We start from the raw sequence: 13,570 nt of genomic DNA, 5'->3' as shown, positions 1-13,570 counted from the left end.
TTTAGCTGTGATGTGGATTTGTGACGCTGGTATATTTCCATTTGATTTTTTTTATTCTGTAGGGTTACTTCTATTATTTTTTAAGTGCTGGTGATGTTTTTAGTTCTTTTATAACATTTACAAATTTAGGAGTTTTTTTTTAGTATTTCTGGCTCCTTTTTGAGGTCATTCTTTCTTCTTTTTCCTCTTTTAAATTAGTTTCATTTCTTTTGTATTTGTTTGACAGACTTATGATGATCATAGAGTGATAGATTTAGCGCTGAAAGGGACCTTAGAGAACATCTAATTCAACCTCTTCATTTGCCAAGTGGGGAAATGGAGTCTCAGGGAGTTAAAATGATCTTCCTTAGACTGCCACAGATTAAGAAGTGGCAGACCCAGGATTTGAACCAAGATCCTTTGATTTCAAAGTCAGTATTTTTTAACTGTAAAGTATGTTGTACTTTCTGCCTTTGTGAGTGCCCTTTCCTGATTCTTGTTGACTTTCCTGTCCTTTGGTGTTGTAATACTTGTTAATTAGTCTGGCTTTTTTAAAAGGATCTGGTCAAAGTTGTTGTGTTGTTGATGTTCTCATGCTTGCAATGTGAGACCATATTTTAGGATTAGGTGTCGTTTGACTCTCTGGGCCTCAGTTTCCTCACCTGTAATATAAAGAGACTTGACTGGATGATCTCGAAGTGTCTCTTACAGCTCTTAAATTATATGATTCCTTGCAATAATCTTGAATTGGTAATTAGTCATCTCCCTTCTAGTCCTCTTCTTTAGACATTATAATTGTTCTCTTTTTTTTGGCCATTTTTTAAGTTCAAAACTACACTCAGTACTCTTATGGGGTCTCAAATAGATGGCCTCAATCAGTTATTATCTGTTGCAGGGTTCTGTGTGCTGAGTACTCCATTGGGTGCTCTGAGAGAATCCAGAGACAGTGCAAGAAGAAATTTCTTGGCTTTCTGGAACCCTCAGGAAAGGATCCATGCTAGGAAGTAGTTTTCCAGGTAGTTGAGGGCTCTGAGAAGCAGAGGCTTGCCCTTACTTAGCACATTTCTTTTGAATTCTATTGATTCCATGTTATATACTTTCAAACCCTGTCCTGTTGCTTTCTCTGCAACATCTGACACTACTAATCCAGACATTCTCCTGTCTTTGAACTTTTATGACACCATGCTTTCTTGATTTTTTTCCTGCCTTTTTGTTTGTTTGTTTGTTTGTTTTTTGGCAATTGGGGTTAAGTGACTTGCCCAGGGGCACACAGCAAGTAAGTGTCAGGTCTGAGAACAGATTTGAACTCATGCCCTCCTAACTCCAAGGTCAGTGCTCTATCCATTGTGCCACCTAGCTGCTCCATCCTCCTGCCTTTTTTGACCAATCATCTTTAGTCTCTTTTACATCCATGTCTCACATCCTGTGTGTATCACATGGCTCAGTCCTTCATCATCCTCATCTTTTCTTTCTTTCTTTGTTTCTTTGTTTGTTCGTTCGTTTGTTTGTTTGTTTGTTTCTTTCTTTCTTTCTCTCTCTCTTTCTTTCTTTCCTTCTTTCTTTCCTTTTTCTGTCTTTCTTTCCTCCTCCTCCTTCTCTTCCTCCTCCTACTTCTTCTTCTCTCTCTCTCCCTCCTTCTCTCTTTCCCCATCCTTTCCCTTCCTCCCTCTGTGATCTCCTTAGGTTTAATGTCTTTAATTATCATTTGCGTTCACATGACACTCAAATCTATATGTCTACTCATCTATTTCCTGAGCCCCAAGCTTGTATTTCCAATTGTTTGATGGATATTTCTACCTAGATATCCTATCTCAAATTCAGCAAATCATATCCACAACTAATTATCATCTTACCTCCCTAAATCCATTCCTTCTCCTGAGTCTAGTGCTTCTTTAGAGAGTAATTACATTCTTCTAGTTCCTAGGTTTGTAGCTTTGGAATCTTCTGTCTTGGTCATCCACCCTCTATGTCCAGGTTGTTGCCCAGCCTTGCTTAGGCTCTCCTGTATACTTGGAATGCTCCCTCTCTTCATCCGTACCTCTTGGAACCCTTAGATCCTTTTCAGATCGCACAAGGGCCACTTCATTCAAGAAACCTCTCCTGATTCCCTCAGTTTCTAGCCCCTCCAACTAATTTTATATTTCTTTTGTATTCATTTATCTGGGCACATGTTGTTTTGCCCAGTGTGTCTATAATCTTGACTTTGGGGACTATTTCACATTTCTCTTTGTATCCTTAGCACCGCAGCGCAGTCCTGGCATACAGTAAGCATTTAATAAATACTTGTTGAATTGAATTGCAACTGTGATAGTGGACTAACTTGTCTGAGCCTCAGTTTTCTCATCTATAAAATGGACAGAACAGAATTGGCCCTGTCTAGTGCATGACATTGTTGTCAGGTGTGACGTTTTTCAAACTCTAACATCCCGTGTGAGTGCTTGCTGTTGTTGTTAGTTCATTGCTGTGCTTTTTGGACAGAGTTCAGAGAGGACAGGCTGTATCCTGCCATTATTCTTTATAGTGAAGATTCTGGGAGCTGCTGTGCAGGTGGATAAAGGGACTGCATTTTGTAATTGAGTAAGAGCATTGCAATGTGAGCTCATCTTTCATGAACTCACTGAAATTTCAGCAGGACGTGGCTGTAGCAGACCAGGTGATAGACATTACAAGTACCTTGTTCTTTTCTCACATGGGTTTAATTTCTCCTGCTAACAGCTCTATTTTTTTCTTTTTTTAAATAATTTATATTTATTTTGATTTATCAGCAATCACTTCCATAAGCTTTTGAGTTTAAAATTTTTCTCCCCCTCCCTCCCCGCTTCCCTCCCCGCTTCCCTCCCTAAGATAGTGCACAATCTGATATAGGCTCTACATATACATTCCTATTAAACATATTTTCACATTAGTGATGTTGTAAGGAAGAATTAGAACCAATAGGAGGAACCACCAGAAAGAGGAAACAAAACTCAAAAGAAGAAAAAAAATAGCAAATAGTATGCTTCTATCTGCATTCAAAGTCCATAGTTCTTTCTTTGGATGTGGATAGCATTTTCCATCATGAGGCCTTTGGAGATGTCTTAGATCCTTGTATTGCTGGAAATGGTTGAGTTTATCAATATTAGTCATCGCACAATGTGGCTGTTATTGTGTACAGTGTTCTCTTGGTTCTGCTCACTTCACTCATCAGACCATCTACGTCTTTCCAGGTTTTTCTGAAGTCAGCCTGTTTATCATTTCTTTTTTTTTTTTTTAATTTTTAGGCAATTGGGGTTAAGTGACTTGCCCAGGGTCACATAGCTAGTAAGTGTCAAGTGTTTGATCTGAGGCTGGATTTGAACTCAGGTACTTGTGACTTCAGGGCCAGTACGCTATCCACTGTGCCACCTAGCTGCCCCCCTGTTCATCATTTCTTATAGCGCAGTAGTAGGCTCTATTTAGAGATTTTCATTTAATATAGTTTGGAGATTGTGTGTTGAATATAGTGATATGAATTTAAAAACTTTGTTCTTAATTTTTGTTTTGGTGTTATTTGCAGACTGTTATGGGTAACATTTCTGTATATGAAAATAGTTCAGTTCTAGTACAGCTTGTTTGTGGGATTCCAAAGATATTTGGGGGTTTGTATTTTTTGGTATGGGTGTTTTTTTGTCTCTTAGCATATGTGAAATAGCAGATGTCTGATGTGTAATTCTCACTATCTAACCATATCTTTTTAGGTATCTAGTAAGTGCTAAAGTTTTACAGGGCAGATAGGTGTTGTAGTGGATAGAGTGCTGGGCCTGGAATCAGGAAGACTTCCCTTCTTGAGTTCCAATCTGGCCTCAGACACTTACTGGCTGTATGACCCTGGGCAAGTCATTTAAGCTGCTTGCCTTTGTTTCCTCATCTGTAAAATGAGCTGGAGAAGGAAATGGCAAGCCACGCCAGTGTCTGCCAGGAAAACCCCAGATGGGGTCATGAAGAGTCAGACGTGACTGAAAGATAAAGCAACAGCAGCAACAACAACAGTTGTACAGCATGCAGGGATAAGCTGTACAATTTCCACCATTGCAGAGATGGCATCAGTCAAGAAGGCTCAGCTTTCTCTAAGTTTGGGTAGCAATCACCTCATCCTGAATCATTGTTATAAATGCTTCTGTTTCTAGAAACAAATTTGCACAAGGCAGCCATTTAGCTGATGTGTCTTTTTCAGCATGTTGTTGGTTAAGTTGATGTCATCCATGGATATCAAGTGGTTCTGCTTCCTCATTGATTTGAAAGCTGTATAAACATTTCTATTCCCGAGTGATAATAATGGGGTCAATGGGAGGCAGCGCGAGAGTGGTTTGAAATGGTGTCTCCAGAAGCTGCCACGTTATTGAGTTGGTGTTGTGCTTTAAAAAGAGGATGGTTTTTCATGTGAACCTCAGATTTTCTAGCATTCTCTTGTACTTGGATCTGTTTTACATAGTGAAAAGTATGTGCACAAGTCATGGTGCAGACTGAGGCAAAGCCTTTGCCACAGTGAAGGCCGTGCAAATATGGCAGCACTTTTGGACCGCCATGTCAGAAATCAATTAATCAATGCCCTTTATTCCTCTGAGACTTTGAAGGACACTCTTTTTACTCCTCAGGCAATATGTTGTTTTCTTGCTTATAGATTTGTTTTGAATGGTACAAACTATGAATGCTTGTAGAAAATACTCAGACTCATAATTGGCCTTTATTTGGAGGGGGTCACTGTTTTCTCATTGTTTGGCAACAAGGAAGTGATGCCTTCTCTTAGGAAGGATGGGGTCAGACCTGCATGGGAGAGAGTTGGTAAAGTGCTTTGTTAGTACCTGATAACCCACCCAAAAGCATTAGAGTCAATGATTAAGGACTTTGTTTGGACCTGGCACTTTCTGGTTTTGCTGGGATGCTAGAGATTCATCTGCCTTAGCTGACATGACTTTTCCTTTGTTCTTTACATTAATGCAAATTTCTTCTGGATTTGATTCCATTTGCATTTTTATGTTAGGCTTCTTATAGCAATATAGGTTACCAGAAATTTTCCACATCTTCCTAATTAAGGGCTTCTTTTTCCTCTGATTACTTGACTCCTCAAGCCTGTATAGCAGTTAAAAGTATATTAAGGTTTTAATTTTATTCTTAGCGTTGCTTTGACTCCCTGTATCCTTAGCTTTTCAGCTTTCACGTTTAGTTGTTGAGTAGGGGGATCAAGGGGGATCAAGAATTTCTGATAGACTTCATCTTCAACATTCAGTTCCACAAGTTTCTTTCTTTTTTTTCCCTTTTAATTGATGTGATTTTCATGTTTTCCACTGTGTTGTACCCATTAGATATTGATGCAGTCTTCCAGTACCTTTCCACAGTTCTTTATAGCTTCCTCAAGTTATTTATGCTTTGCTGCTCTTTAGTGCCTCCTCTTAGGACTAGTTCTAAATAGTTCCACCTTCACTTCTTTGGCCTTGTATCAGTAACTACAGCATGGGCTGTCGCGTCCAGGCCTTGAAATTATGTTATAGTCTATGTTTTGTGAGAATGTATTCATTCAGAGTGGTTAAAGCCGATGCCATCTTTGTTTTATATAGTCTTTAAGTTGGATTTGTCCCATCAGACTCAAAAAGGACTTTTCAAAATTCGATTCTGAGTGTGCCCTTTCTTCTTCGGAATCATTTGACTAAAAACCAACCAAACAAACAAGCAAACAACAAAGAAAGGGGCAGCTAGGTAGTGCAGTGGGTGGAGCACCGGCCCTGGACTCAGGAGGACCTCAGGTCAAATCCGACCTCAGACACGTAACACTTACTAGCTGTGTGACCCTGGGCAAGTCACTTAACCCCATTGCCTAGGCGCGCCCCCCCCCAAGAATCATTTGACTAATGGGCATTGTTTTTTTTTAACCATCTTTCACTATTAATTAGCACTTCCGGATTTTACAGTAAGTGTAGACTTTCAATGCTTTCTGATTTTTTAGCTTCTTCATATTTAAGTAATGCCTCAATTTTTCTCTTATTGCATATCATTATTGTTATAGAATGCTATAATATAATGATGCCTTCATAACCTACTAATGTGTATAGGTACTCGGTGTCTACTTGAAATTTTTCCAGATTTCTCAGCTTTATAAGTTTTTTTTTTGTGCATGCGTGCGTGTGTGTGTGTGTGTGTGTGTGTGTATGCATGCACGTGTCTTTATAGTGATTCCTCACCCCAGTTTCTTCTGTTGCTATTAGGCTGTTATATCTCAATGCTTCTTATTAGCTCCTGTCTGCAGTAACCATTTGCCCTCACTCTTCTAATTTGCTGCTTCTTGTCTGTTGTTGCCTTGGAAATAAAATAATCATACTCTTGAAATTGCGCATAAATCAAAAGGCAATAGGTTCTAAGAACTTATGAATAAAATACATTACTTGAAGGCATCTGTTTGAAAGGGTTCTAGGTCTTTTGATGTTGATTCCAGTTTTTTGATAGTGATTTTGGATGGGTAGGTTAACAAGGAAACCCCACCTTCAGGAGCACTTCAGTACTAGGAATCCTAAAATCTAGATTATGATTCTTTTGCATTCTAGCTTTTGAAAGATTTTTGGCCTTTTAAACTTTATATTTAATGGATGTTTTGCTATTCTCGTAATTTTAGACTTCTGCATTTTAAAATTGTGTTAATTGTCTTTCTTTTTTTCAAGGTATGAGCATGTTCTTATGGAACCTGACCCGGTACCAGCCTACGCTCTGAAACTGCTGGTAGCCATGACTGAACATAATCCAGCTTTTACCAGGTACTGCAACTTCAAATATCCTTTTCTAGTAGAAATTCTTAGCAGTTCCATTTTATTGACTTGCTCATCCATAAAGTGAAATCCATATGTGCTACTAAAAATTATACGGTTCTGAAGTCTGATGTTGGAACAGTGAAAGTAGTAGTTTTTCATGTTTTGTGCTTTGTAATAGCTATCATTTAGGCTACTTTTGCTCTTATTTTTATATTTTTGTCTCATACTTGTATTTGCCAAAAATAGGGAAGAGGTGCGTACGGCGTTCAAAATGGTAGGCTCTTTAAGCAGTTACCATTGATTTCTGAAGGGTCAAATAACATACCGAATGTTGTTGGATATTTTGATAGCCTTTGCAGTGTATCTGTGGTGTATCCTTTGCCGCTCTTAGATTGAGGTGACTTATTTTGGTGATTGCTGGTTTGCGGAGGGTTCAGCTGCCTCTCCCATGAGGTAAGAATACTCTTCATTTCTTAACTTGAAGCGGCTCTCTGCTTTAGTGGCCATTCGCTGATGGAACAGCAGTGCCTGATGAGGCCGTAGGAAAAACCTAGGTCCTTGTGAGGGCAGAGGCAGGAGCCTTGAGTGCCCCAGCTCGTCCACAAGCTCGAATGTGAGGGAAGGAGGAGATCTTGGTTCTTGCCTGTGGGCTCTCCCCCAGTAGAGGAGAGATGTAGTCCATACAGTTCTTCATTAGAACCACTGAGGACCAAGGATATCTTCTCCAGTTCCATGTCAAAATCGTCTTATTACCTGCAAATAATAACACTCTTAGTCATCATCATTTCCCTTCATGTGTGCCTATCAACCATCCCTTGAAAATGCGCTTGAGAACTTTCCCAGGAATTACAGTGAAACTCATGGTCATTTAGCTGAAAGAATTCCTCTTCCTCTGCCTTCTTGACTTCTCCAATGCACACTGTGCATTCCTTCTGACCTCTGAAACTCTCGACTCTGACGCTTATTCTAGCACTGGAATAGGACTTACCAAACATGACTGTTTTCTGTTGTGTGGCAGCCTTATCTGGCCAACTGGCCTCCAAAATTTTTGAGCACAGAAAGTCACTTTTGTACACTTCTCTGTCACCTTGCAACTGTGGGGGACTGAGGAGGTGGGGAGTAAATGTTTCTTTATTAATTCAATAAAACAGAGAACCCTGGTCTCTGCCCTCAGGTAGTTGTTTGGTCCTTTGGCTGACTCCTGGGGCTTCACACGGGGGAGAGGAGCAAATAAGAGAGGAAGGTGCCTCTGTCTTGGAGGTTGGCCCATATGATAGATCCAACGTCACTGCGGGAAGAATGTGGGGGTGCGTTTTATCCATATGTGCTCGTGTGTTTACATATGTGTTTGCGTGTATATACATGTGTCTATACTTTATTAGCACAAGTCCTTTCTCCATCAGCAGAGAGGGCAGCCCATTGTGCTTTAAGAGAAGCCACAGTGGAAGGCAAACACTCTTTGAGAGTAAGGGCTGGCTTGCTTTTCTATGTGTATCCTCACTGCTTTGTATATAGTAGATGCCTAATAAATGCTCATTCATTTATTCATTCATTCCAGAGTTGAGACATTGGAGTCTTTAGAAGAAGTACCTCTTTCTCCTTCCCTTTTCCTTCCTCCAATATGTATATGTAAACATTCATCTATACATGTACATACATACAGATGTGTATGTTACACATGTGTACACATGGCACACACATAGTATAGTTACTTTGGGTCTAGACCTGTAATTTTATTAATATAGGGGACTCTTGGCATGGAATCTCCTTAGTAACTTGTCTATAGCTTGTTGCCTAGGGACAATAAAAGGTGAAATCAGTCAATCAGTGAACAAGCATTTATCAAATGCTTCCTATGTGCCAGGCACTGTGCTAAGAACTGAGAATACAAATACAAGCAGAAAGAAAGGCATTCCCTGCCCTCAAGGAACTCACATTACAATGGGGGAAGACAGCACATAGAAAGGGTGCTTAGAGTAGGATGGAGTAAAGGTCCTGGGCACCCAGGCATGGCAGAGAAAGTCCTGTGCGGATGAGTCAGGAGAGTAGCCTGGAGAGGAATGAAGGAAGTCAGGGGCTTCTTCATGGATGCACAGCTGGTCTGTGCCAGAGGTGGGCCTTGTTCCTATGGCTTCCTGGCTATCTATATTGTCCGTTCAACATAGTTTCCTTTATTTTAGGAGACTGAGTCAATAAGGAAGGTGAACTTTGAGTTTTTTAAAGTTAGTGTTTACTAGTAACATATACATTGCTACCTATCATCATTGGATATATGTGTGTGTATATGTATGCATGCATGTATGTATGTGTGGATCCATGCGCATGTGAGAGGTACATACATACACAAATAACACACATGTATACATGCATATTTATCTGTGTATACATGTATGCATAGGCACACCTGTATATTATGTATCCACATGTTATACACTATATCTTCAGAATATATCAGACCCATGAACAAAAATGTTACAATCTTTATTATGAAAAAATTGTAAAAAGTGGGCTTTGGGGTAGAGCTAAGTGATGGGAAAGAATTGTTTCTAGGGAAGAGTCAGTCAAGGAAGGGCCTTGTGAGATAAGTTTCCTATCAAGTATGTGTGTGTGTGTGTGTGTGTGTGTGTGTGTGTGTGTGTGTGTGTATGCATGCATGCACATAAGATTTGAACTTAGGTCTTTCAGACTCTGGGCATCGTGTTGTATCTATCATGCCACATAGCTGCTTCTTATTTTGTTGTAAGCTTTTTAAAAAAATTACTGCATACCACTCCTAGGGCTGTATCCCAAAGACAGTATAAAAAAGAAAAGGACCCACATGTACAAATATATTTATAGCAGCTATTTCTGTGGTGGCGAAGAATTGGAAATTGAAGGGATGGCCATCAATTGGGGAATGGCTGAGGAAGCTGTGGTATATCAATGTAATGGAATACTGTTGTGCTATTAGAAATGATGAACGGGCTGACCAGAAAAACCTGGAAAGACTTGTACGGTCTGATGCTGAACAAAGTGAGCAGAACTCGGAGAACGTTGTACACAATAACAGCCATGTTGTGTGATGCTCAACCATGATAGACTTAGCTCTTTTCACCAATGTAAGGATCTAAGACAATTCCAAAAGACCTATGATAGAAAATGCTATTTACATTCAGAGAAGGAACTGTGGAATCTGAATGCAGATCAAAGCATACTATTTTCACTTTTTTTCTTTCTGGTTTTTCCCTTTTGTTCTGTTTCTTCTTTCACAACATGACTAATATGGAAATATGTTTACATGATTACACATGTGTAACCTATATCAGATTGCTTGCTGTCTTGGGGAAAGGGGAAGGAAAATATTTGGAACTCAAAATCTTATAAAAAAATGAATGTTGAAAACTGTCTTTACATGTAATTGGAAAAAATAAAATTCTATTAATAATAATATTTAAAAATAAAAATAAATTATTCACTGCAGAGCAAAGCTATATGTATACAAAAAAAAAAATCCAGACCTGTGATTTCATTGGTATAGAAAACTTCTGGTGTGGAAACTTCCTCTCCCAATGTGGTTTGGCATCTACTATGTAATTTATAGTATGGAACCCTAGTCTTCCTGGCTTGCACTTTCACACTCTCACACTGTACTTACCTAACCATCCAGCCACGCAGTTGAATGGATGTTGAAGCAATATTGAAAAAAACAAAATTCAGTACATCAGAATAATGTGTACTTTGTGCGGAATTGACTTTTAACTTTCTTGGGGAAAGCAGAGAGAGACTGAGAATGATAATCAAAATCTTCCTCTGACAGATAAATGAATCTTACTTGGACATTTTTATGTTCAATGGCCGCCTCTTAACATCTACCTGTTAGAGAAGATTGTTGTTGGAGAGAAGAATTGACATCCTTATCAAAAGAAAAGGTTAAATCCTAGACTATCAGCTACAGGGAATAAAAAGAAACATGGATGTTTTGATGGAGCTTTTTTTATGGAAAACAAAAGATAAGTCTATGTGGGAAGAAAGGAACTAAATGATTAGGCCCATCCTATGCACATTGCATTGAAAACCCTGCTCTACCCCCTCCTATTGACAGTTAAAATTTTCTAGATGACTTTGTAATGTTAACTCTTTGGCCATTATTTCATATCTCCCTGTTTCCCTACATGCACTAGCCTAAAACATCCTTAGAAGACCTGAAGGTTGTATTCTTATTTTAGAGAAGACAGGGGAAAGTGTGGTACAGATTAGATTGAACTCTGATCTTGCCCCTTTGACCATGGTCAGGTATACATTTTGGGTATACTTTTTTTTTTAATTTGTAAAATGATCTCTAAAATCCTTTTTTAGTTCTAAGACCACATGACTTTAATTCCTTCTTAACTGCAGCCTAGAAAAATCTTCATCTGGATTCAAGATGCTGTCACATTTTAAAAATAAAAAAAGGTCTGTGATGCAAAATCCACTAGACTCACATTTTCTTGAGCATAATAATTGACTTTTATGATCATCACAATTAATCAACATTTAGCTGCATTTAGAAAAATTACATTTAGTACTTTATTTTAATTTATTCCTGCCGCAAACATCTGGGCTAAAAAAAAATACGAATGTAAATCTTGTACTCAAAGATGCAAAATTTGATAAATATAAATCATGACAAACAACATGTCCTTATCTTATGGTTATTTTTATTTGATATAAATGATTATTTGTTATGTTTATTACTTGCATTAAAACCTTCTCCACATATACAAGGCTAATTAACAATTAGCTTTTAAAAATGGTTTTATAATTAAGAAACATCCAATTCCCCAAAACAATTATTAAGCAACACTCTATTAAACACTGAGTATGGTACAATGTTTTGAGAAGATGTCCTCATCCTTACGATCTGATATAGATGACAACATAAATAACTATTGTACAATATAATACAAATAACAATCTTTTAAGCCCAGCCTTTTTAACAAGTATTAAGATTTTTGCCTGAGCATGCACATATTTCTCTTATCCAGAAGAATGCCATGCTATATTAGTTCCATGATGGCATGGGCTCTAGATATCATGTATCTATCATCTATCTATCATAGATAATGGATGATGCCCTTGCACTTTCCCAGTTACCAGTGGAGTGAAGCAGGGCTGTGTGTTTGCCCCCATGCTTTTTAGCATGATGTTTTCAGCAGTGTTGTCAGATGTCTTCAGTGAGGACCAAAACAACATCAAGGTCAACTACTGAACTGATGGTGAATTATTTAACTTGAAAAGGTTACAAGCCAAGATTAAAGTGGAAGGAGAGTGGGCGCGCAACTTTTTGTGCACTTAATGCAGCTTCTCAGGCTGACATGTAACAAAATATGGATCTTTTCTCTGCCACTTGTGCTCATTTTGGCCTGACAATTAACACCAATTAAACAGATTCTCTGCTAGCCAACACCACACCATCTATACACGGAAACATAAGTTACAGCAAATGAAGAAATTTTGAATGCTGTAGATAAGTTCACTTACCTTGGCAGTACACTGGGGTTGTACACACAGATGATGAGGTCGACGCATACTTTGTCAGAACTAGCTCAGTGTTTGAGAGGCTCCAAAGGAAAGTATGGGAGAGAAGAGGATTAGACTGCCTACCAAACTGAAGGTCTAAAAAGCCATTGTGCTGACCCCATCATATGCCCATGAAACCTGGACAATATGCCAACACGATGCTAGAAAACTGAACTGTTTCCTTTTGAATTTTCTTAGGAAGATTCTGAAGATCAAGGTACTAGATAAGATACTAGACACTGAGGTCTTTTCTCAAGCTGAACTGCCAAGCGTTCAGACTCTACTGCAGAGAGCACAACTCTGATGGGCTGCCCACATTGTTCAAATGCCAAACATTTGTTTGCCTAAAAGACTATTTTATGGAGACCTCACATGAGTCAGGCACTCACATGATGGTCAGAAGAAGCAATGCAAGGACACTCTCAAGGTCTCTCTGAAGAACTTTGGAATCAGTAATGTGACGTGGGAGACACTGGCATAGGATTATCCAGCATGGAATGCCTGCATCAACGAAGGCATTTGCACACATTTAGAGATGTCTCTCTCCCAAATGATCATATGGATTTTTGTCTCCTACCTATGATAGAGTCTTCTGCGGTCATATTGGTATGATCAGCTGTAGCTGAAACACACCGTACATTGACCCCAATGTTGTGATGTCGCTTTGGTTCTCTTCAATCATGAGGGACAAAGAACAGCAACCTATGCTGTAGTAAAAATGATGGTTGTGATCAAACTGGTAAACTGGATTCTGAAGATACCACTGATTAGGCTAGCACCCTAGTCAATGTAATAGAACTGCTCCTCCATTATAGAAATAGGGTGGCTAAAGTTGCAAGGTAGCCCTATTAAAAACCATCATGATGATGAGCTTAACATGGAGGATATCAATAGTGTAGCAAATGGCACTCTTTAGTGTTTTGTTTCCACAATAAGGCATGATACACCAGAAATTATGCCTAATTATGAAACAAATGAAAAAGAAATACCAGTGTCTCATGTGATTTTGGATATGAATTTAATTAAACCAACCATTCTAAGATATAATAACTATAGTAAGTTAGCATTTTCTCAAAACCATTAGGAACAATATATTTGTTAAAACATTTCAGGATGCACACTGTCGAATATGTGGTAGCCATTGTCATGGTGTGAACCGTAAGAGGAATGCTGGCACTACCAAGGAATACTTCTAGGATAAGTATCAGACTTGGATTGCATTGCAATCCATTTTTGGAATTCCGTTGCAGAAGTTCCTAGCGAAAGGTATTGAAGACCTGAAGAAAGCCATTGAAAGA

The 13,570-nt window shown here is 38.8% G+C and overlaps 1 protein-coding gene across 14 annotated transcripts in view; it reads left to right on the top strand.

The window, feature by feature from the left end:
• Nucleotides 1–13,570, top strand: part of ULK4 (unc-51 like kinase 4) — a 651,508-nt gene that overhangs the window by 263,729 nt on the left and 374,209 nt on the right. For all 14 annotated transcript variants that reach the window (XM_078151680.1, XM_020987361.2, XM_078151694.1 and 11 more), the window contains one exon: nt 6,648–6,740. In XM_078151680.1, coding sequence (XP_078007806.1) covers nt 6,648–6,740 — 93 coding nt within the window. The remainder of the gene's footprint in view (nt 1–6,647; nt 6,741–13,570) is intronic.

This window comes from Phascolarctos cinereus, unplaced genomic scaffold (genome assembly GCF_003287225.1).
Source record: "Phascolarctos cinereus isolate Bilbo 61053 unplaced genomic scaffold, phaCin_HiC Scaffold_1;HRSCAF=81, whole genome shotgun sequence".
Taxonomy (NCBI): Eukaryota; Metazoa; Chordata; class Mammalia; order Diprotodontia; family Phascolarctidae; genus Phascolarctos; species Phascolarctos cinereus.
Note: the sequence above shows the minus strand (reverse complement) of the source record. Positions and strands in the feature narration are given on the sequence as shown.